General features: G+C 50.1%; 1 protein-coding gene across 4 annotated transcripts in view; it reads right to left on the reverse strand.

Moving 5' to 3' along the window:
- PAMR1 (peptidase domain containing associated with muscle regeneration 1) overlaps positions 1-23,723 on the reverse strand; it is a 159,453-nt gene that overhangs the window by 20,223 nt on the left and 115,507 nt on the right. For all 4 annotated transcript variants that reach the window (XM_070229290.1, XM_070229291.1, XM_023653871.2 and 1 more), the window contains 3 exons: positions 16,241-16,355; positions 12,221-12,438; positions 9,442-9,549 (listed from right to left, as the gene is read on the reverse strand). In XM_070229290.1, coding sequence (XP_070085391.1) covers positions 9,442-9,549; positions 12,221-12,438; positions 16,241-16,355 — 441 coding nt within the window. The remainder of the gene's footprint in view (positions 1-9,441; positions 9,550-12,220; positions 12,439-16,240; positions 16,356-23,723) is intronic.

The raw sequence follows: 23,723 nt of genomic DNA on the forward strand, positions 1-23,723 counted from the left end.
GCCGGCCCGGTGGTGCAGCGGTTAAGCACACACGTTCTGCTCTGGTCGCCCGGGGTTCGCCGGTTCGGATCCTGGGTGCAGACACGGCACCGCGTGGCAAGCCATGCTGTGGTAGGCGTCCCACATATAAAGTAGAGGAAGATGGGCATGGATGTTAGCTCAGGGCTAGTCTTCCTCAGCAAAAAGAGGAGGATTGGCAGCAGTTAGCTCAGGGCTAATCTTCCTTGAAAAAAAAAATTGAAGTGGAAAATATTTCCCCAGCACTTATGTTAGATAAGGAGAGGAAAGGAGTAGGAGTCACAATAAAATAGATAATTTTGCATCTCCAAGTGAACTTGTATTCATTTTCATTTAATATACAATTAGAGCCATAACATCTAAGGCATTTTTCTTTTTGCCTTTGCTGCCAGGAAACTCAGAATCAGAGACAGTTGAGACTGATCTTTTCACCTGGAACAAATGTTAAAGCTGAATTTAACTGTCTCATTCCATCTGGTATTCTTCACTCCTTCTTGCCTTGCTTTTAAATTATTTTTTTCTTTTAATTATCATTATTTATACCGTTTGATTTCAGAAATAGTTTGATGTCAACTAAAAAACTGCACATAAAAAGCATACATTTCTTTTCTCAAGTTTTATATTAGTGAAATATTTATGGTAGCTAGATATCCACCTGAGAAAAACAGCAAGTCAGGGTACTATTCTCTTTCTTTAATAGGAGCTGGGCTCCAGAACTGTAAGATTATCTGAGATTTTCATCAAGGAAAACAGATCCAAAGTCAACAAAATTCATCACCCCACCATCTAGCTGGTGATGGAGGCTGGGAGGGAGAGGCGTGTGGTTGGCAATTCTTAGCTCTTGGTATCCCTCCTTCTCACTTGTCACCAAAATCAAGGAAACGATTTGCGACAGAACTTCAGTTCTGTTTGGAAAAGGCGCTAACTTTCTCACTGGGGCTTTGTTCATTCTGGAAACCCAACTTCACATAAGACCAACCCCCAGAGACGACCAGTGGGTGTGTTCTCTTCTCCTCCTCACTTTTCTCTGGTCAGCTTATATTTGAGTTTCTGCCTCTGGACCAAACTAAATATGTTTTACCTTCACAAAGATCCTCCCGAACCAGGAATAATGACACCAACTGGTGACGGAATCCCCACTAAAAACCCTTTTTATCCCTTTCCAGCCAATGGAATTCTGGCCCCCTACTGTCTGCCAGCCCGCTGTGGGTGTGAAGGAGACAGGATCCATGTGAAAGGATGCTTGGATGGCACACACTGCCATTTATTCATCCAGTAGCAATTTGGAGGCCGAGCTTACAATTAGCCATTTGATCTTAATCACTGTTGTCCTTGGCCCCCGGGACACTATGTCTTTCCGATACCACTTTTATGGTGTTTGGATGGCCTACTTAATTAGACAACTCAAAGTCTCTGTGCCTAAGAGACAGGTCAACTCTGAAAAATGTTCAGAAAGTCCTGGTCATTTTCCTTTGATTCAAAATCAGCCTGATGCATCCTCGTTCTGTAGAGTAGATGAGTAACCCATGTAACTGGTAGAAACTTGGCTCCCATCTAGCTAGTGGATCTGCTGGGTAACAGTCTTCCTGGGGTTTCCCCAAATCTCAGAAGGTGTCTGAGTCAGCTCCTGGGGGTGGAGGTGGGGGTGGGAGGTGGGGAATAATGCTAAACTACTGGGGAAAATGCCCCCAGGTGGTATTCATAGCCAATTTTTCAAAAAATAAGAAATGCTCCACCATGAAATTGGCCCGAACAGGGCAACTCTGTTCTGTTGAGCCTTGGGGATAAAGAGAATGACCTTGCAGAAGAGTCCTCAGCACATTCGAGTCCTAAGAGATTCAGCCCACTTAGTAAGTCTCATCACCACCATTGCCCTTACCAAGGCCTCGCTACAGGAAGCTGTAGCCAGGACATGGATGACATGGGACATTCTCCTCTGCACTTGAGAAAGGCTAAGACTGAATTGTTTTATGATTCTGCAAAATGGAAGGAAAAAAATGTACCGGACACTCTGTCTTATTTCCTCAGTGCCTGGTACCTAACAGATACCCAAAAATGTTTGGCTGAATGAATCTGTAACATGGGGTCCTACCTACCCTATGGCGACGTTGTGACAATTAAATGAGACACTATCACATAAAGCAGAGAGCCTGGCCTATACTGAGAATAGAGATAATAACTACTACTATTGTTTGTGATACTTAGATACCGACAAGAATGCCTTGTGTTTTGTAAAGAGGAAGCTCTCACCTTCTGAAGCAGGGGGAAGGCCAAGTTGTGACTGCCCCAGGAGGCAGAGCCTTCAAGGAAAAGCAGGGGCTCCACAGCCTTTGTCAAGGGGCTGGAGTCAGTCTCGGGGCCCATGAAGCAGGCGATGTTTGTCTCCATCAGAAGTTAATTCTGCTTTGCTCTCCAGTTCTACTCTTTGCATCCTCCTCCTCTTTCCTCTGTGGGCATACCGCCCATCTCAGCTCTAACGGATTACCTCTTAACCCAGAACCAGAATAAATCCTGCCTCCTGCCTTAAGTCCTGCCTCAGTGACCTCATCTCCCAAAGCAAAAGTCAAGAGAGCCTTGACAAAGAGCAGGCAAGTGAAGCAAGTTCTTGGTAAAACGATAGTGGGTTTGGCCTTTCCCACACTGATGGGCACTCCATCCCGAGCTCTCGGAGACAGTCAGGCTGGAGCGTTGTTTGCGAGGCCTCACCTGCCCTCTTGTTATGTGGCTGGAATGCCATCCATAACTAAAATAATTGCTGACTAGCAAAAGGCACCCTTATACGCCAACCCCCAAGCATCTTACCCTGAATGAGATGTAACAGTGGTTAAGAGACCCCAGGCCCATGGAGCTCAGCAGAGTTTATGCTAAACTGTCACTTGGTCTATGTAGACCCAGATTCACCCAACAGGGAGTGATCCAAATGAAAGGAAACCTTTCCCCTGAATTAGAGAAACAAACAAACAAACACTGGATCACTATGCAAAGGCAGCTTCTGCTGTGTTCAGCGACAGCTTTTGCTTTTCAGATCTAAATCCAAACGAGATGGCATCTCTCTAAATAGTCCAAGAAGGATGTCAGAGACTCATTTCCATGCTAGGGAGGGTCAGGTGTGAGGAGGTGTGTAAGTCCACTAGCTACTTACACACTTCCGGGGGCTCCTCCAACCTCTGCCGGCTCTGGGTTATCCAGCACTGTGCGTAACAACTCTGGATTCCCCTGACCAGATAACACGATGCTTTGGGCAACCCGTTCTGGAGCTTCCAGTCCAGTCCCCCTGACATCACTCCATCTTGCATCTCTAACAGCCCTCTCTCCCGGCTGTCCTGGCCACAAAGACTCCCCAGCAATCAGGCCCAATGGCGTGTCTTCTCCTGGAATGCAGGATCACTTTATGACAAGGACATGGGTGGCGTCTACTTGTCATTTACAACCAGATCTTTCTTGCCTGTATGCAGGCGTAGTGGTAGCAATACTTGGTAGATGGCCATGATTCGGGGAGAGCCGTTCACAGAGGAAACTTAGAAAGTCTTGGAAGAACTTTCTTAAACCCTGGGGCCCTGAGCAAGATTGTTCATGATTGTCCAGGTTGTAGAAACTAGTCCTGTTACCCTAACCCCTTAACTGGAGAATCTGCTGCTTTCTGCCGCACCTTCAAATGGCCATAACGGGGCCAGAAGTAGCACTAAGGATGATGGCTCTTATTATTCAACTCAGCGCCTCGTGGATCATCTCACCTCACCCCCACAAACACCTCTGAGAAGGACTTGGCATTATTCTTCTGAACTTATAAGTAGAGAAACTGAGGCTTTTAGGAGTTAAACAACTTGCTCAAGGTCACCCGGCCAGTAAATTGCAGGCTCATGTCAAACCAAGGTCTTTGTGACCACAGACTCCCAGCTCTTCACCCCAAGGTGCACCATCTCGTTACGGACAACAGTGCACCTGTCCTCCACATATTAGGATGAGAGAGGCCTTTAGAGCTGTGAGAAAGCCAGGAAACGATTCCATTTTACCACGCCTCATCTGAGAGATTTTGGAACAATCTGCACTGATCCCACCAAGCCCAAGCCCGCAGCGTAGTGTTTATCTGTGAGGGAAGAGGCCGTGTGACCCCTGGGGTCTCAGCTCACTCACTGCATCAGCCTCAACGTTTCCACGAAGACCCCAACATTCCTCACCATGTATTCCGACGGGCGACGCGGGTTGCCCCTTTGGAGCTCAAGCATCAAGTGTGCCTCTCATCGTGGGCTCTTTCTTCCCACTTCTTGGGACGGGCTAGTGGGAAACCTGACGCTCCAAAACCCAAATGAATCCAGAGTCCCCATTTTTCTCTAATTGGTGGAAGCCGATTTGTTTTGTTCAAAGGCGCATCAGAGCCCGCAGTGTGAGCATTGTGCCCCAAGATTTAGCCCGTTTCATCGTCCCTCATTAGGATGCAGGGGGGCAACCCCAGCTCCGTCAACTGGGCCAGAGGAACAAAGGCCACATGGAAATTGGAGCAGAGCAATGAATCCCTCACTCTCTACTTTTTCAAAACAAGATTCCAACCATTTACGCGGGAACTCATTTTGTCCTTGTGTTCCATACAAAAAAACAGGAAATTTCAGAGGTAAAAAGGGGCCCCAGTTTCTTACATGGTGGCCCAGGGAGGTGGGGATCACCGAGGGTGTTGGCAGGCGGCTAGCTTGGTGCCACCGCTGAGGACGGGGCACTCCCCTTTCGCTCTCAGAGGAGGTCACCGGGGAGCAGGGGAAGTGGCGCCTCCTTGAGTAACAGCTTAAGGAGAGGCTGGGGGCCGCGGCACTGGAGGCCCCACGCCCTCTGTTTCTCATTCTTTATTTCCTACCCTGCAAAGTCCGATCGAGAAGTCTCCCCTCAGACCCACTTATTTTCCTTTGAAAATAAATCCACTTCCAACTTGACAAGAACAGACTCTAGTTTCTGAAATGCAGGTTCTGATTTTATTTTGAGGACCTGTGTTTATAAGGGCTTACCTTGTAAACTGGTAAACATCTTAGTGACCATTTTGGCAATCACTCTCCAAAGTATAAATATGTGTGCCCCTTGAACTAACAGTTCAACACCTAGGAATTTATCTTACAAAAATACCTCTACACGTGAACAAAGAAATGTATGTTAGGATGCTCATTGAAGCTCTCCTCACAATAGTAAAAACTGAAACAGAAGGTCAAGGGCATCAGAAGGGACCGGAAGAAGACATGATTGACATCCTTCCCTATAATGGAGTACTCAGCAATCGCTGCTTCAAATGAGACCAACCAACACGGACTGAAGAACACGGAGAAAACATCCAGAATGTGGGTGATGAAAACTTGTATGTACACTTTAATCCATTTTTGTTTAAAATAGCCTTCTCAGCCTTGGCATGATGACATTTGGACCTGATAAGTCTGCTGTGGGCCTGCCCTGTGCCCTGCAGGGTGCTGAGGCGCATCCCCGGCCTCCACCCACTAGATGCCAGGAGCGCCCTCCCCTACAAGTATGACAATCAACCATGCTTCTAAACACTGCCAGAAGTCCCCTGAGGGAGGAAGTGGGGGACAAAATCGCCCCCAGTTAAGAGCCACCGGTTCAAAATAATGATACACAGACAACTTAGGGTTGCACACCATAAAGAAAAGTCTGGAAGAATATTCACTAAGTTGTTAACAGTGGTTCCACTGGGAACCAAGATTGGTCAGGAAAAACACTTAGATATTATTCTATATATCTCTGTACTGTTCATTTTTACATTTCTTCTGTAAGCAAGAAGAAATCTATTTCTACTCCACTTCCACTCACAGACACAAAGAAAATAAAAAGAATAGTTTATATCAAGAAACAGTCGATCAGGATTCTCTTTAGGAAAGAGTGACCGGCGGGCCTTACCTGGGAAGGGAAGTCCCTTGAGAGAACTCCCCAGGAGACACGATGGTCTAACCAGAGCTTATCAATCGACCATCCGGAGCCCCACCACGCCATGTGGCGAGAACCGCGTGTGAGAGATGGCGGACATGGGGGAAGGCTGGAATTCTAGCCTCTAGTCCTGAATTTGTTGGGGACCAGTGTCTTGCACCCTCTGCTTCAAATCCTTCGTCTGCTGAAAGGAGCATCTGCCTTTCCACAGAGGCCTTGGAGGACACGGCTTGAAAGCCACATCCTCGAAGTGGCCCCACTTATCGGATTTGGTACGATATAAATAAAGACGGAATTCTCATTCATCTCTGATTTGGTTCTTTTAAAGCTTTTTTTTTAAACAAATGCCTAGTCCAATTTGGGCATTTCAGAGTTTTGAGAATCCCAGAATGCATGGGTTTCTTGTTAACTTTGACTTTCCTCCAGGGAGATTTTTTCAATTCATAGATATACTCGTGAGAAAAACAATAAAGTAAAGCTTGGTTTTTTTCCTTTTTTGTTTTCCTAGATGATAGCCTTCTCTGGAGAAATGGTTATGGTTTGTTTAGAAATTACAAGGAAAACTGCCACAGCCAATTTTTGTGATGCTCCCTCGTTGAGTTAATTGGAATTCATGCTGAATTTCCTAGCGGGAACAACAAACCTCAATCTTATAGAAAATAATAAAACATTTGGTCCCCCACATGGATGCCAGCAAATGACACATCAGATATCCAACACCAACATCTTCTTCACCCAGTTACAACTACAAGCTACTAAGGGAATTATGGTTTTTAAACGGCACTTTGAAAAGTGGCGGGGAACAAGTGCCTTGTCCCTCTCTGCGGGTGTTTTGAGACCAGAAGTAATTGGAGACAGTCTGTGAATCAACTTACGAATCAGTTCATAATGACATAGTTTACATTCTTTTCCACCACGTTTATTTGTTTGGTTTGGTTTGGTTTCTGGATAGAAGAACAATGCTGAGAAGTCAAGTTGGGCTCATAAGCTACTCATAAATATTTTAGTCACAATCTCTTCTTTACGGACCAATTTCTTTTTTTACCCCTGATTTGACCCAGCCTCTTAAAGGCATTTTGGCTCATTTGCTGGTGTTTTACTTCTCTCCGATTTTACCTCTGTTTATCCAAGCCCTAATATTGTGCAGGCAGTTCACCAAGAAACTAAGCCTTCCCTTCTTCTGTTCCTCCCCTAAATCTAAAGGGTAAAGCTTAGGATTTGCCATTGTCAAGACTCCAGAATCATTCTACATACAAATTCTTGAAACAAAAAGAAAGCAACATTTCTCTGTCGTGCACACAACACAGCAGGCTCAAACGAGGCAGCAGCCACGTGGCAGAACATCTTTTCCTAGGATCCGACAGGACCATAGTCAGGTCCGCGGCGCCAAGCCAAAGCGAGGGGTGCTTTCAATGGAAGGCCATGGCACACTCAGGACACACTACCGAAACCACGGCTTCTGTCTGCATTGTGTGCAAGGGAAATTCATGAAATTAATTGAAAAACGTATGAACTTGATAGAATGCTGTTAGACCAGGCCCCTTACAGGACGGCCCCAAAGTACCTGTGCATGCTGGTTAGAAGAGACTGGGGCAGACATGCTGGTGCTCTGCCCTTGGGTAGTTCTGTTTCTGTGGCCCTTTCCTCACCCACACTCCCGCCCAGTCTGCACTGCTCCTCTTCCAAGGCCTGCACCTGCCATCTGACTGCTCTATGGCTGCTGAAACCACCCAGCCCACAAGCACAGAAGGACTGGCGTGTTCTCCCTCTTGCCCGGGGCAGACCTCAGGCAATCACTGACTGCGGTGGGAAGGAAAGCCCACCCTCCTTGCTTTAAAGCCAGGACACACTCTGAGCTGTAGTTTACATTCCAGATCTCACGGCTGGTTGACACGGAGGCTGGATTTTGTCCGAAATCATGCCTCTGTTTGGCTTCCTTCCCTTCCCCGCCCAGCTTCCCCCCTCCCCTACCAGCTTCTCCTGGGAGCACGTCCTAACACATCAGCTGCACACACGTTCGCCTCTCCACATCTGCTTTGGGGGAACCCTGTCTAGGCCATTATCTGTCCTCCTTTGCTTTCCCTCCAATTTTGATGCTTCTTGTTCTGCGCATCTCATCTGCGCTGATAGCTGCAGTCCGGGACACCTGTTTTAGGTTTCAAACTTCTGTTAGGACACGTGCCCTCCACAGGGTCTTGGTTACCAGAGACCCTTGAGACGTGATTTCTGGTCATAGAGTCTGAGCTCCTCTTTGCCAGTGGCCAGTGCATATGGCTGCACCTTATATGACAGTTGGCATGCACTCTTCCCAAGGACAAAGGGTTTGCCCTGTCACACACATGTTTGGGCTCAGCAGGTTTTAGTTTCTCTCCTTCTCTGGCCAGTTTGAATCTAATATCAGAGAAGAGTCATGTCCTGCCCTTCAGGAACGTGAACGAGAAAGCCCAGCGGCCTTGGAGGGAGTCACTTCCTTGAGCGGGTTTCCTCTTATTTCTGCTGTTTGGTTGACCCCAGGTTACTGAGGGCTACTACTGTTCTGCTTTTGACTTCTGTCTGCAAGAACTGGAGAACTTGGGTGACTCACTGAGACAGCCAGGATACAGCTCAGGCAGGAGGTGGGGGGACTTAAGTGGTGACAGCAGAAGGAGAGCTGATGTAGAGAACGATGGCCACGGAGCTCCACAGTGGGAAAGATTTCTTTCCTCTATGACTCCTCTGCTCTGCACCCCCTCCCGCAGCCCCATCTCATGGCAGGCCTGCTCCAGAACCATCACAGAGGCATGGATCTTACCTCTCTAACTCAGGAGAAGCTCCTTCAGGGAAAGACTGCATTTCCACAGAACCCAACACACAGCAGCCCCTCAATAAATGTTGGTCGGTGTGTCTGTGACTCAGCTAACCTGACCCCACGTTTACAGGGTGATCATGTAATTTGTCATCCGATTCAGGACACTTTTGAGCATGAAAGAGAGTGTTACTGATAATTTTGCTCAGACAAAACGCATAAACTGGGATGTCCCTGGGAACTGGGGCTCATGGTCATCCTATATGTTCACACCCTCAATTCAGGGCTTCAGACTGTGCAGTAACCCATTGGAGTCTAGGAATGGTGCCCAGGAGCATAAGCCCAAATTCAGATCTTGGGAGGGAGAGGGAGTTCAGACTCTGAGCCACACGACAATGTATGATAGTGACTTTCTACTGTTGACCCTTTATCAAGGTTTTGGGCTCCGACGATTATTTGGGCCACTGAAGACATATCTTTTAGAGAGGGATTTGCAGCAGGTAATGGGTGGAAATGTCAGTGGGCAAACCTGAGTTGTTCCTGACATCCTGATGCAGGCAGCCCAACCTTTCTGGGGTCCGCTCAACGGGAGTGTCCACATTATGCGCCATCTTGCACAGACCACCCTAGACACCAAGAAACGGCATACCCAGGGAGTTCTCAAAGCCCTCTTCATGGCAGCCCCACTGACACCTTAACTCCCACCCTGGAGGCATACTCACGATTTTCACAGTGCTGCCCGGTGTAGCCTGCCAGGCAGGCGCACTTGTAAGATCCGGTTCTGTCAAGGAGGCAAGTGCCATCATGGAAACAAGGCGACGAGGAACATGCTGCAAGAGAAAAGGCAGAATTCTCTCAGTGCCACTGCGTGGTGACTCGATTTCTTCAAGCCTGGAGTCTCGACCAGAGTCTTTCTCTTGTCTTTTAAAGTTTTCTCATGACTTTTTCGCTCCTTTGATTGAATTCCTGTTACCATTGTTTGAGAATGCCTAAAATAGGTATTCATTAAATGTCAGATGTTGGTGATTTTATTCGATGTTTTCGATTGTATTCGAAGACGTATTTTCCAGACACCTCTGGCCTGAAGAGCCTGAGGCCCACGACTGGAGGAGAAGCGGCTCTCGCCTCCCCCGGGGACTCTTTCAAGGAAGCCCAGCGTGCTGGGGACGGAGTGATGGAACTGGGAGACGATCTTCACGACACTGTGGAAAGTGTACTCAAGAAGTTCCAAACACACATCCTGTCAACATCCGTCCTTGAGATGTTGATGTGTTTAACTAAGAAAGGGTTCTGGGCTCGAACGTGCTGGGGAAATGCTATCGGTGTCAAATGATAATTAGGCGGATTTCTTTACTGCAGAACTTCCCAGAACGTTATAGCCTAGTGGGCACTGCAAATTTTTAAGAAAGCACATAACATTCCACTTTCCACAAGCTTATCTGACCTCAGAAGCTGCACTACAGAGCATCCTGGGCACCATTTTTCTACAGAAAACACTTCGGGAAGCACTGGTCGACTTGCTGCCCACCAACCCTCCTTTCACATACCCGGGTATAGAACCAGATCGCTCGGCCCACTTCGACAAGCCTGTGTTGAGCACTTGCCCTGCGTGAGGCACCGGAGAGACACAAAGCTGACCAGGAGACCCTACTCACCAGATCAAAGCTTTTTGAAGAAAAGTGCACAATGACTATAACCTAAAGTGTAATACAGTTCGTGTCAGAAAAGAGGAGGAAGCGGGATAAGATGTTCAAAAAAGGGCAAAGCCACAGCCCGTTGGAACAGAGAAAAGAGAAAAGGTTCCGCAAAGGAGCAGGGATCTGACAGGGCCCAGAAGGACGGGATCCGACGTGCAAGCAGGAGGAGACTCTAGCCGGAGGGAAGAACTGAGTACAAGGGGACACTCGAGGTGTCTAAGGAACGGGAAGTGCTACGTCTGACCCTTGGACGACGCAGCCCAGAGTTTCCCAGAGTTCTCCAGGGGAGGCTGAGGAGTGCTTCAGGGGAGGAAGAGGCCTCCTGACCACTCGCCAGGCACAAGCCGGCGAGCCGCTGCCACCCCCACTGGCTTCCCTGACAGCCAGCTCTTGCTGCCTGCAGGAAACACCCACGGACGTGTCTTGAGTGTCACCTGCTCAGCCTCAGCTGGCAGGTATCACCAAGGGGCAAGGATTCATCCACAGGCCAACCCCCCACAGCAGCAAAGCATCTAGAACTCCCAGGCCACACTCAGGCCCTGCACAGCTCCCAGGGGATGTCCTGGGAAGGAGGGAGGCACACAGACTAGAAGGAGCAACTGCTGAGAGCTCATGTGGGAACATTCTAAGGGAAGGGGAGGTTGGAGGCGGGGTCTGCTGGACTTGCTCAAAGGACAGGGCTGAAGAAAGGCTGATTCCAACACCACCACCTCGTCTCCTGAGACTTCAGTGTCATACCTTCCAGAAAGAAGCTTTAATCATCAAAATGTCAGTACAATCTTTTTCTCTTTTTTTTTTTTTGGCTGACGAAGATTGGCCCCAAGCCAACATCTGTACCCATCTTACTCTATCTTGTATGTGGGATGCCACCACAGCATGGCCTGATGAGTGGTGTGTAGGTCTGCACTCAGGATCCCAATCCATGAACCCCAGGCTGCTGAAGCAGAGTGTGCAAACTTAACCACTATGCCACTGGGCTGGCCTCCATTACAAACTTTTTAAGTGCAGCATTAAAAACAACTAGAGCTTCAAGCCTGAGTTTATTCTGTAAAACCTGACACAGTTCACCCAATCTCAGAGCAGTGAGAGCTGGGGTAATTTCTTAAATTGCGCATTTTGTTCATTTTGGCCAAATCTTACTTCCAACGTGAACAGGGCAGGAGTTAAAGTCAGGCTTAGAGTTGCTCATAAAGCAAGCGGCGTTTGCCATTGTGGTTTAAGACTTTTCATACCTCTTTCACAGATGACAAAGGGGGGCTCAGACAGGCCTGGGTAGGGCAGCTATGAGTGCTTCCCGCGTACCTGGTGCTGTGCTGAGGTCTCCATCTGCTCTGTGGCCCAGAGCCTCCTGAAGGAGCAGGATCCATGCTTAGGCCCCTTCTCACTGATAAGGAAATCGAGGCCCAGAGAAGTAGAAGAACTCGCCCAAGGTCACACAGCTTAATCTGCCAGGGGTCCAAAGCTAATGCCCTTAACCAGGAGAGGGCCCTAGCGTGAGCGCTACAGCCAAACTGTACAAATTCCTGGTTCCACCTCCACAGTTATGTGACCTGGGACAAATCACCCAGCCTCTCTGTGCTCTGGCATCTGTACAAGGGAGACCATAATTCCTAGTTCTGGTTCTGGTGAGCAATTCTGGACCATACTGCGCCATTTCCCCCTTCCTTCTCAACACGCAGGTTGCTTCTGAGAACCCGGCATGCTGGCTTTTAATAAAGCTGAGCGGGGAGAAGGGGGTACACAGAGAAGAGATGCTTGTCTGGAGCAATGCCATAAAATGCTTCAGTTGCCTCCACGGCCTTACCTGTGACCTCCTCAAAAATGGCATGGAAGCCGTCGAAATTCTTGGAGCCATCTGAATGGAACAGGATGTGGAGCGAGGATCCCGAGCTTCGGATGGGGGCTGGCCGCTCGTTGCCACAGAAACGCTTGATGATCTGGCCGTCGCTGTCATCCCCGTCACGGACCTCAACATAGTCATACTGGCACATGTAGTCAAACTCCAGGCTCAGCATGACAAACCTGTGGGGGGAGAGGGTGACAGCAGGGAGCAGGTGAGCCCTGGACAGTCCTGGGAGCCCTGGGCGAGCTCAAGCCCAGATGATGAACAGGTCTCTGGAAGCGCGGTGCCATCGGCCGGATCTATAGGAAACAGCCCTGGAGGGCTTGAGGGCAGATGAATTTCCTTCCATGGGGGAGGTGTGTATACTCACACCACGTGCGTCTGCACGTACGTCAGTGCCCGGGGAGGGGCTGCCATATTCCAAGCACGGGATCTTTGCACGTGCCAGCGCCTCCTCCAGGGGTACCTTTCCTCCCAGTCCGCATGGCTGCTTCCTCCCCGTCCTCAGTCCTCAGCTTAAATATTCTCTCCTCAAAGAAGCTTCCTTGACAACTCCTTCTCAAGGAGACCCCTTGTTTTCTTCATGACGTCTACACAAATTTTAATTTCCCATATTATTTCCTTGACTTTGTGAGTGTGTGTGCACGTGTGCATGCACGCCTCTCTCTCCACCAGACTGCGAGTTCCTCGAGGGTAGGGCAGAACGTCTGTCTCCTTCCACCGACGCTGCACAGAGCCTAACGCAGTGCCTGGCGTATGCAGCTGCTAAGCAAATGCTGTTGATCAGATGACTGAGTGGCTACCATATTGTAATTTTACAACTGCAGAATGAACAAGCTGACATTGTCTTGCAATGCTAACTAGGAAAAACGCTGCACACTCCTCTGTTTGACCCGAGGATCAGAAGGTAATTACCGTCTTGGTAACAATAATTCTTGCCCCACAGAGTAGAAAAAGTAGCACCATATCAGAATTTCAGAACTGAGGGATTTCTGATAAATCTGTGATTACCCAAAAGGGGTCTGGATTTGGAAATACTGGGAAAGCTCAGCTCAAAAAAGCAGAAGACGACTCCCAGCTCCCAATGCACAGAGACGAGAAGCGAGGTGGCCGCGCCCCAGGCAGGGGAGGAAACAGCATTTCTCAGGAGATTCCAGGGACACCCGGGCGTCGAGTTCACGAGCGGGCCCCTGTCCCTTCTCCTTCGCATTTTGGAGAAGAAGTAGGAAGGACAGAAAAGCTCAGAACAGCCGCGAGCACAGCGGCAGTAGGCTGTTTTTACCGCCCTGCACAGCGACCTCAGGCGCCCGAATTACAGAGCCCTGGGGCGCAGGGGCGGCCAGCACACGCCGCACGCTCTCACAGCTCATACTGAAAGGAACCCTGATAACTGATACGGCCACAGCTTATTTTACAGAAATTCGGATCATAAAACCTCTCGTAAGGGAGGGTGAGTGCGACCCATCACTCTGTGCAGCAGCCCTAACCTCCAAGGACCTGACTTCTCCCCAGGCGATGCGCTGACTCACCCTGGGCCTTGGGAAGTCGCTGCCTTCTCTGGGCTTGGGTGTCTCTGCCTGAAAGGAGAGGAGAGGGGACAAGGCGACCACCCAACAGAGATCACAGCTCTTCCTGAAACTGAAATACGAGACGGTGCAACTCGTATTTACGTTGACACATTCGTTCACTTATTCGACAGACGTTCGTGGCCCGCGGCTCTGTGTCAGATGCTGTTCGAGGTGCGGAAAGTGCAGAGTGGCCCAACGGGACCCAGTGCCTGCCCTCACGGAGATGACCTCTGAAGGACAGACAATAAGCAGGGAGACCAGAAAACAGGGTGATTTCAGAGAGTATTCAATGCTGTGAGGAAAATGAACCAAGTCAGAGCACAAAGAGTGATGGGAGGATAAGCTTTTTATACAAGATGGTCAGGGAAGACCTCTCTGTGGACATCGGGGCAGACACCCCAATGATGAAAGGGAGCCAGCCATGTGAAAGTCCTGGGGAAGAGCGGTCTGGGCAGGGGAATCTGTAAGTGCAAAGGCCCTGAGGCAGAAATGAGCTTGGCATATCTGAGGAGCAGAGGGTACATCAGAGACACTGTAAGGTGGTAGGTGAAGGGGAGAACGGTATGAACCGAGGCCAGTGAGGAGACCGGGAGCCAGATTCTGCATGGCCAGGAGTTTGGATTTTACTCCAAGCCTGACAGGAAGCTACTGGAAGATTTCAACAACAGAATAACGATCTGACTTAGGATGTTACTGGATCACTCTAGCCGCTCTGAGGAGAGGAGATAGCAGAGCTGGCAAGAGGGGAAGCAGGGAAGCCAGCAGGATGCCAAGAGAGCATCCGGGGGATGGCGGCAGTGGAGATGGATGTGCGTGGACTTGAGATTATTTTACGGGTGAGAAAAGAGACTTTGTGGTCACCTGGCTGAGGGAGGTGACGGAAAGCAGGGCACCAGGGATGACCGCTCAGTTTGTGGGCTGAACATCATACGTATGCTTCAGAGCGTCCCCATACCAGTATCCCCGGCCAGCAGGGGCAGGTTTGATTAGAGGGAAAGAAATCAGCATCTTTCCCAGCCTCCCCGGGGCCCTCCCCTGGGCAGGTGATATGCTTCTCAATCCTGCTGCCGTTTTAGATTTTGGTTTTGTGGGGATTTCCTTTGCATCCTGGATCTTGGAGAAGCTCTTCAAAGGCCCCTGAAGCAGCCGTTTGCCCTGGTCCCTGAGCTGCTGAAATATTAACAGGCAGCATTTAACGCCCGCCCTTCTCGTCGCTGGCAGACCCAGCCTGGAGCCCATTAAACAGAACAGTGTGGTGCCCGCCCTTGCTCCTTGAGCTAACCTTGCTGTAGGAACCCCCAATTAATGAGCCTCACTCCCGCCCCCAGGGCCCCAGGGAGTGGGGAGACCAGCAACCAAGTACCAGTTTTGACGAGGAGGTTTGACAAGGGCACCTGTTTTGCTGGGTCCTTCCAATGTGGGGCACTGTGTTGGCCCCCCTGGAGGACAGAGAGCCATTCCAGGAGCTAGCTGGTGTGTGGCAACCTCTAGGTGCATTGATCTTTCCAGAAAATACTTATTAAAAGCTTGTGCCCTCGAAGACTAGAGATTTCCAGTACCGCCAACTCCTGGTGGTTAGAAAAGGGAAGAGCTAAGTGGACAACGTCCCTAGAGATCCCAGGGGTGCACGAGCCACTGTTTCCCTAGAGAGAAAAGGAGAGGTGTCTGCGAGGAGAGAGGAGATGTGCCAGAGGTAGGAAAGAGCTCTTTCAACGTTTATTCACGCAACAAGTATCTGTCAAGTGCCTATGCCGCGCCCCGTGTGCTGCTCCAGACACTAGCATGCAGCCATGGACGGTCCTCACAGAACAGGACCCTCTCGTGTTATTTTTCCAGTTACAGTAAAACTAGGTCTATACTTCGGACTATGGCGTAAACTAAATATTTGTTAACATTTGCTAAATTAAACAAAGCTGCCTAAGGAAAAACAGCCGTGTTCCACCAAGTGAGAGAACTGGTTTATTTGTTGTGGGGATGGTGCTCGTTCTCTGAGAACGTCAGTGAAAGGAGCTGACGGCAGAAACTCCAGTCTAGAGTGTAAACTCCTTGAAGGTTAGGCCTGTGCCTTTTCTTCCCTCACATCCCCCCACAGAACCCAGCCCCACACTGCGTGCTGGACTCGGTGAAGGCTTGTGGGCCCGAGACGGCTCTCGGAATTTTGTTCTGCTGCTGTGATCCTCGGGTCAGAATCGTCTGAGCCGCCCTGCTCTGGGGCCGTGACTGCAGCACTGAACTGACTGCATTTCCGAGCGGGCCTTATCCCACGGAATCAGAGAGGCTCCCAGGTGCCTTTCCTGCTTTTAAGAACACAGTGCTGATGGTTAGCCCTTGGGCACCAGGATCCAGGCCCTCAGTCGCGTTCCTGCACTTCCTCGTAACCCCACACTCCCTAATTCTGACCCCAGCCCCTCACCTTAGCTGGATGATAAACCCAGGTTTGGCGTGAATCGTCCATTCGCAGTGAGCATTCAGGGGGTAGCTCTCCAACAAAATCTGACCCTTCGGGGCTCGCAGAACCTGGCCACATCCTGAGAAGAGAAGAGAAGAGAAGATTGGGGTGCAGACATTGGAGTCAAGAGGAAAGAGAAGGTAGAAGGTCCCAAAGAGCCTTAGAGCTCATCCCACACCCTTGAGAACAGAACCGCTTCCCCAGCGCCTGGCAGTGTGCGAGGCGACCTGCGTAGGTTAATTCACTTACTGAACCCAACAGCTTGGGGAGGGGCGTGCCATCATTCCAGTCTCCAGCTGGGAAAACGGACAGCCCGAGAGTTGAGTGAATAAGTTGTCTAGCTACTCAGTGACAGAGCAGAGATTCAAACCTGTGTCTGAATATAAACTCGGAGCCACGCCACCATCCCGCCCTCCAAGACTGCCCAGTGCAGCCTGCTGCCCCCACCCAAAAGCCTCAGAAAGCAGACCCCCCCACCGCTCTGCTCCATGGGACACTGTGGCCTTTGTCTGGAGGCGAAGCCTGCACAAGACCCTCTGGTCTCTACCCCACAAACATAACCCCAAAGCAACTCTTTGCTGACCGCCCCCATCCAGTGAGAAGACGGATGTGTTAATTTGTTCTATGAGCAATTATGCAACAAATGCCTCTCCACCCCCGGGCACTGGAAGGGGTACACAAGCTCCAACCACTCAGACTGGATTAGATCTCTCATTTTTTTCTGGCTCCCAACCCTTCTTCAAATAAACTCTTTTGAAGACCACCAATTAAAAAAGCATGGGTTCGGGAGGGACTCCTGGCTGAAGCAGAAGCAGAGTCAAGCCCTCCGCCCTCACCTGCACCTCGGCCCAAGGGACCGCTGGGGACCCTCAGAGCTGAAGGCCATGGGGCTGCGTGGCCGCTGAATCTCACCTTCCAGTGTTAAGACGGGCACAGGTGTGTAAGAGGCACCCTCGCTTTACAACAGCGTTTGGGGGAAACATTTTGAAGTGGGGGAAAAAAAATTATCTGGTCATGTAAATAAATTATATTTCCTACCAGAGTTGATAAACTAATCCTGGGCCCAATCTTGCCCACTGCCTGTTTTTTCAAAGAAAGCTTTATTGCAACAGTCGCGCCCATTCTTTTCCGCATTGGCTACGGTTGCTTTCGAGCTATAATAGCAAAGTTGAGTTGTTGTGACAAGAGACACTAGGGCCTACGAAAACGAAAACACTTACTATCTGCCCCTTTACAGAAAAACTTATCTTCACTTGTTCTATATAGAAATCCAGTTTGACATCATAAACTCTGGATATACAGTTATATTCAACAACCACCCCCCAAAAGTATAAAATTCCATTGCTAAAAAGAAAAACGTTAACATCAGTGGACACTGATACTACAATGACAGTGACACCTCCTCAGTGTTAGGAAAAGAGCCCAAGTGCTGCTTTTGGCAAATGAGGTCTGAGGCTTCTTACTAACACCAGCTTGCACAATTCATCTCTTTGCTACAATTTTTATTGCTGCTGCCCTGCTCCACCAATGGGAATCATCATCTACCATTTTCCATTTGGGGCTCTTGTCTAAGCCCAGCTTCCACCATCTCTCTCTGTAATCCCAGCCTCCTCCTTGGCCTCCTCCATCTCTGTCTGCAACCCCAGCCTCCTCCTTGGCCTCCACCATCTCTCTCTGCCACCCCAGCCTCCTCCTTGGCCTCCACCACCTCTCTCTGTAACCCCAGCCTCCTCCTTGGCCTCCACCATCTCTCTCTGCAATCTCAACCTCCTCCTTGGCCTCCACCATCTCTCTCTGCAACCCCAGCCTCCTCCTGGGCCTCCACCATCTCTCTCTGCAACCCCAGCCTCCTCCTTGGCCTCCACCATCTCTCTCTGCAACCCCAGCCTCCTCCTTGGCCTCCACCATCTCTCTGCAATCCCAGCCTCCTCTCTGACCTCCTCACATCCATCCTTGTCCCCCAACATTCAGTTCTCCAGACAGCAAACAAAGCTGCCTTTTAAATAAATTAATTAAATCACATTACTCTCTTGATTCAAACCCTCCAAAGACTGTCCACTCTGCAAACACCTTCTTACAACAGGCACGGCCCTGCCTCACTGACCGCCCAGACCCACCCTCAGCCTTGTCTCCAACACCACTCATCTGCTTGCTCCCGCTGCTCCAGCCACACTGACCTTTCTGTTCCCAACTCCAGGCCATGCACTCGCTGTCCTCTAACCTAGAAGGCTCGCCTTCCTCCACATCTCCTTCCTTTGGGAATTAATGACCGCCTCTTCAAGGAGCCCTTCCTTGACCACTCAGCTAAAATGGACCTTTACGTTTCTACAGTCACTGCCAGTACGCCACTTTGTTTTCTTCATAACACATCACGACGTGAAGTTATCAAGCTTATTTGCTTATTCCCTTTGGTGGAGCTGGGACCTTTTCTAGCTTGTACACCTGGAATGGAACCTGGCACGTAACAGGTACTCAATAAATTGTTGTTGACCAAGTAAATGATGATATTCCTATAGGCCAGGCACTGGCTGAAAGCTTTACAAACATTCTCTTGTTTAATTCCCACAAGAATCCAGGAGAACAGCATTCACCTCCCCATTTCCTGGACGCAGAACACTAAGGATGGGAGAAGTTAGGTGACTTTCCCAAGGCCACACAGCCAGGAAGTGAGAGACTATAAGTCACTGTTTTAACTGAAAAGCAGTGGTTCAGAGTGGAGACTGCAGGCTCCAACCGCCCCGAGCGTGAGACTCCACTGTCTCTTGATTGACAGTGTGGCCTTGGCAAGCGGCTCCATCTCCCAGAACCTCAGCAAACCTAGTACACAGGCATGAAACTGGCACCTGCTTCACATGGTTCTGGGAGCCTTCAATCAGATTGCGCCCGGAGAGCCCTCAGCAGCACCTCCAGTGAACGTTAGCCATTGCTAGATGGCAGCGGGGCGGGGATCTGAACTCGGGTCTGACCAGCACCAACGCCAGGTCTCTGCTGGCACATTAAACCGGCTCAGGGGCTTCCTGACCCAGCCCTCGGCCGCCCCAAAGTGAAGCAGGAGGACTTTTCCACCCGCAGACACACAGTGGATCTCTGCCCCCACCCCCCCCCCCGGACTCTCTGGAGTGCACGTTCCTTCTCCCTGCACGCCTCACACTCCTTAGCGCCCCGTCTGCCGTCTACTGCAGGGCTACGGAACTGACACCCCGGGCGTGAGAGACAAAAAAGGAAATCTTCCTGCACGGCCTCCGCCCCTCGGGAACTGGCAGCACCCCAGCCGCAAGGTGCTGAAGCGCAGCCGTCGCAGCACGCCTCCCACGGGGCCCGAGCTGGGAGCAGCGGCGACGCTGCCGGCCGCCTCCCGCTTCGCCCTGCACGCAGACGCTGGAAGCAGACAGCTGCGTCCCCAGCCCCTCCACACGTCCGGGGAGGCAGCACCCACCCCAGTCAGGTCTTCTTGGCAAGACCAGTCAGGCTTTGGCCAGCCCTGGACCTCACGCAGCCTCTGGAGGGCTCGCAGCCCCCAGCCCCAGCGCGGCGCTGGCCCCAGGCCATGTGAGATGCTCGACCACTTGCTCCTGCAGGCCCAGGCGCTGTCCTTCAGAGGAGCCAGGGCTTCAAAACGCATGCCGTGCGACGTCTGGGTTCTTGATGATGTTGCCCTTCTCGCTCTGGAGGGGAGGGCAGAAGCTGGCCCCCAGGTGAGGGACAAGTTCCAACCAGGCAGAGACAAAGAGGCCACTTCTCAGAAATGTGCTTGGGGGAAGGGCGCTGGGCACAGGGAAGAGGAGGGAAGCGTCCCACTCCCTCCCCACAGCAAGGGACTCCTTCAGCTCCCCTTTCTCCCCCGCCTCGGCTAGGGGTGTCAGCCGGCCCGGGTGCAGGGCCCACTAACTGCACCTCTCTGTCTAGGGCAGAACAGGGAACACAGCTGAGTGTCCCCGCCAAGGAAGCACTCATGGCCAACCAAGCAGGTGGTCCCGAGTCTGAAAGACCAGGACAGGCAACGGGCCCGGAGACGCGCTCAGGCTCCTGACAACGTCTTGTCCCAGGGGAAGAGGGGTGTGTGTGTGCGTGTGTGTGTGCAGGGGAATCTGCCAGCGAAGCCAGACTGTCCTGGGCTCTCAAATCCTGGACTCATCTCCGAGCCCCTCACCCTCCTCGTAGCTACCGGCCAAAACAGGAGAGACAGCTGGACAGACCCCGCTTCCAAAGAGCTGAAAGGAAATCTTCACCAATTTCTAAATGAGGAAGAGAGCTGGATGGTTCCCAACAGAAATGAGCACTCCCTGCGTTCAGACAAAAGTGTCCTTATCTCCATCCTGGGGGTGGGGACAGAGGGCCAGGAGAGAGACACAACACACTTCTGGGAAGCTTTTGGGTTTTTTTTTTTCTTCAGTCTTTCCTGTTAGGAAAAAAAAGGACTAAAGAAAGCATTCAGACACGGAGAGACACTTGCATTTTCTCTCCTCCTTCAAAGATGACTCAGGAGGCAGGACTCACAGTGGTTTGGGGGCAGCCTGTGAAGCCAGACAGGGTCCCAATCTCAGTCCAGCCTCTGCTGGCTGGACGACCCCAGACAAGCGCTCCAGAAACCTGGGCTGAGGCGTCCTCATTTGCAGATGAGAATAACAGTAGTTCCTACCACTGTGTTGTTGTTATGGTTTTCGTATTTGTTTGTTTTGAGGATTAAATGAGATTAGACATTGTATTTAAAGCACTTAGCACAGTGCCTGGTACATAAAAATGCTCAACCAATGGCAACTAATATTGTTATTTCTCTTGAGTCTTGTCTGGATCTGAGACGCTATTTTGGCACAAAAATCAGGGGGAACAGCCCAGGTTCTGACCTGCTGCTCCAGGGCTCCTAAGAGCCTCATTACATCATTGGCTAGAGCCCTAAACCCATTAGGCCCAGAAGCCCAGACAGTGATGGCAGAACAAAGGCCTGGATGATGACACGGGAACGACCCATCTACCTAAGCCGGAGCCAGAAGGAAGCTCACACCTTCCCCGTGATTCGGTTCCGCCTCCCACAACCTGCTAGGCCCTCAGACAGGCACAAGAGTGAGGGCCTCTCACATCGAGAGGTGGCTTAGTATAGAGGACGAGAGACCGGGCGCTGGGACCTGGCTTCTGAATTGGCATCTTGGTTCTGCCACTTAGAAGCTGCATGACAGCAGGAAAGCGACTTAGCCCCTCTGTGCCTCAGTGTCCTCACCTGTAACATGGCCATGATGAGGATTAGTGAGTTAGCACACGCAGCCACTTAGAACCAGGCCTCACTCATAACAAGTGCCAAGAGATGGCTTTCATCAGGGGCTCAGGTCTTCATAAGGAACAAGCAGACGTCCAGGAGTGACTCCATGGCTCACCCTGTGATTTGGCCTATAATCCCAACCAACTTGATATTTTATAGTGATAATTTATTTGTTTGCGCACCCCATGCCAGAGTCCTGTGAGAGTAGGGACCTTGTCTGTCTTGTTCAGATCTTTACAGGCATCAAGTGGATTATCAATTAGTTGACAACTGAATGAATGAATGTGACATTGAATCAAGCATCTCCCTGCCCAGTCAACCATTCTCCAAGCCCCTCCCCCGCACCACAGGGTCTGTCCACTCAGCAGAGACCATGGTCCAGTGAGAAGAGCACCCATCACTGTGCGGCAAAAAGTCTTTCCTCCCCATGGTCGACAGGGTCTTCATGAAAACACACACTGAGATAAGCCTGCCAATCCAACTCAAGAGACAGGGTGCGGCCAGCAGAGCATGAAGGACACAGACTGCTGACTACTCTCCATGCTGCTTCTCTGCGATTCCGGTTGATTGATTTCTATCAAATCTGTGTTTAGGTTCCCTGATCCTTTCTTCTGTTGTGACCAATTGCTGTTAATCCCCTCCAACGAATTTTTTTAAATTTCAGATAGTATAGTTTTCAGTTCTGGGATTTCCATCTGTGGTTTTTTTTTTTTTTTAACACTTTCCAAATCTATCCTGAAATTTCTCATCTGTTCTCCCATTATATTTACCTTTTCCTGTAGATCATTTAATACACATGTTTTAAAGTTATTTAGAAGTGTTTGTCTGAAAACTCCAATATTTGATCATGCATAGTCTGTTTCTTTTGACCGATTTTTCTCTTCACTATAGGTCCTATTCTCTTGCTTCTTTACAACAGGAAATAGACTTTTTCTTTCGATTGACAATATCCTTTCCTCTCTGAGGCAGGTAGGATGAAGGGCTGGTCAGTTTGAGCCAATCAGAAATTAAGCTGGTTTAAGGCAGGACTGAGGCTAGAATCCTTCTAGAAAGGTCTCGAAATTCAAGCACCAGGAACCTAACAAAATGTGCCTTTGATTTTCCACGCTCTCCCACCCCCTCCAGAAAGGCAAGCCTAGGACACTGCAAGCCCACGAGACTGCAGGACTTTGAAATTACAAATTTTTGAAGGCAGAAAACTACAACATCCCAAGATCTTCTGCTTTCCAGTCTCGCCTCGGCCTCTGCTTGCTCAGCCAAATTTCATTAGGACAATACTTGGTGGAGAGGATAGCCTTTGCTTTGGGGTCTCCTTTAGATTCAAGTTCAACAGGCCAGCCCACAGGCGCATCACAGGCTGGCTGGCTCCCCCTCCTTCTCTGTCACCCGCCCTGCCCACAACCTCAGGAGCTGGCCCCAGGTAGGAGGCATCCTGACCCCTTACTCACCCAGGAAGAACTCATTCCTCTAGAATTCAGATTCTGTGTTCACAGGTACTTGATGCTTTTAAAGAAAACTGTGAATTTTCCTTGGTCTATCGAGTGACTTCTTGCTGTTTGAGCAGGAAGGAAGGCCTTTTTCCTGTCCGTCCACCCCCTCACCAGAAGCTGAGCAGTGATTGATGAATTCTTTGACACCATAAAACCCTCTGCAAAGGTCAAACATCCAGCCCCTGGAGTCAAAGAGCTTCAGCAAGCAAAATGTAAAACACTGTTTGCCGGACAACACTTGTCCTCACTTCCACAGTATATTCTCCTGTCCTTAGGGAATTCTGCTTTATTATTTTTCCTCTCTGGCCCTACGCTGATTTCCTTCCCAAAAAAGAGAAAAAAAAGAAGAGCTCCCCTCATGGCTCTGGTTTGGTGATAATGAGAACAGCAGCCACCGTTTATTGAGCACTTACTGCATACCAGACCCCACAGTAAGGGATTTATAGAGTGTACTTCATCTGACCCTCACAAAAATCCTCTGAGGGGCCACTATTATTATCCCCATTTTGTAAATGAGGACACTGAGATTTAGAAAGATTGAATAACTTTGCCCAAAGTCACAGAAGGAGCAGAGATTCAAATCCAGGTCCTACTGGTTGCAAGCCAGTTGCTAACCACAATGTAACACCCTCCCCAACTTGGACCCAACTGGGCATTGTTCCTGGAAGGGTCAGGACACCAAAAGCCAGAGCGGGATGAGCCC

Source organism: Equus caballus, chromosome 12, assembly GCF_041296265.1.
Source record: "Equus caballus isolate H_3958 breed thoroughbred chromosome 12, TB-T2T, whole genome shotgun sequence".
NCBI lineage: Eukaryota > Metazoa > Chordata > Mammalia > Perissodactyla > Equidae > Equus > Equus caballus.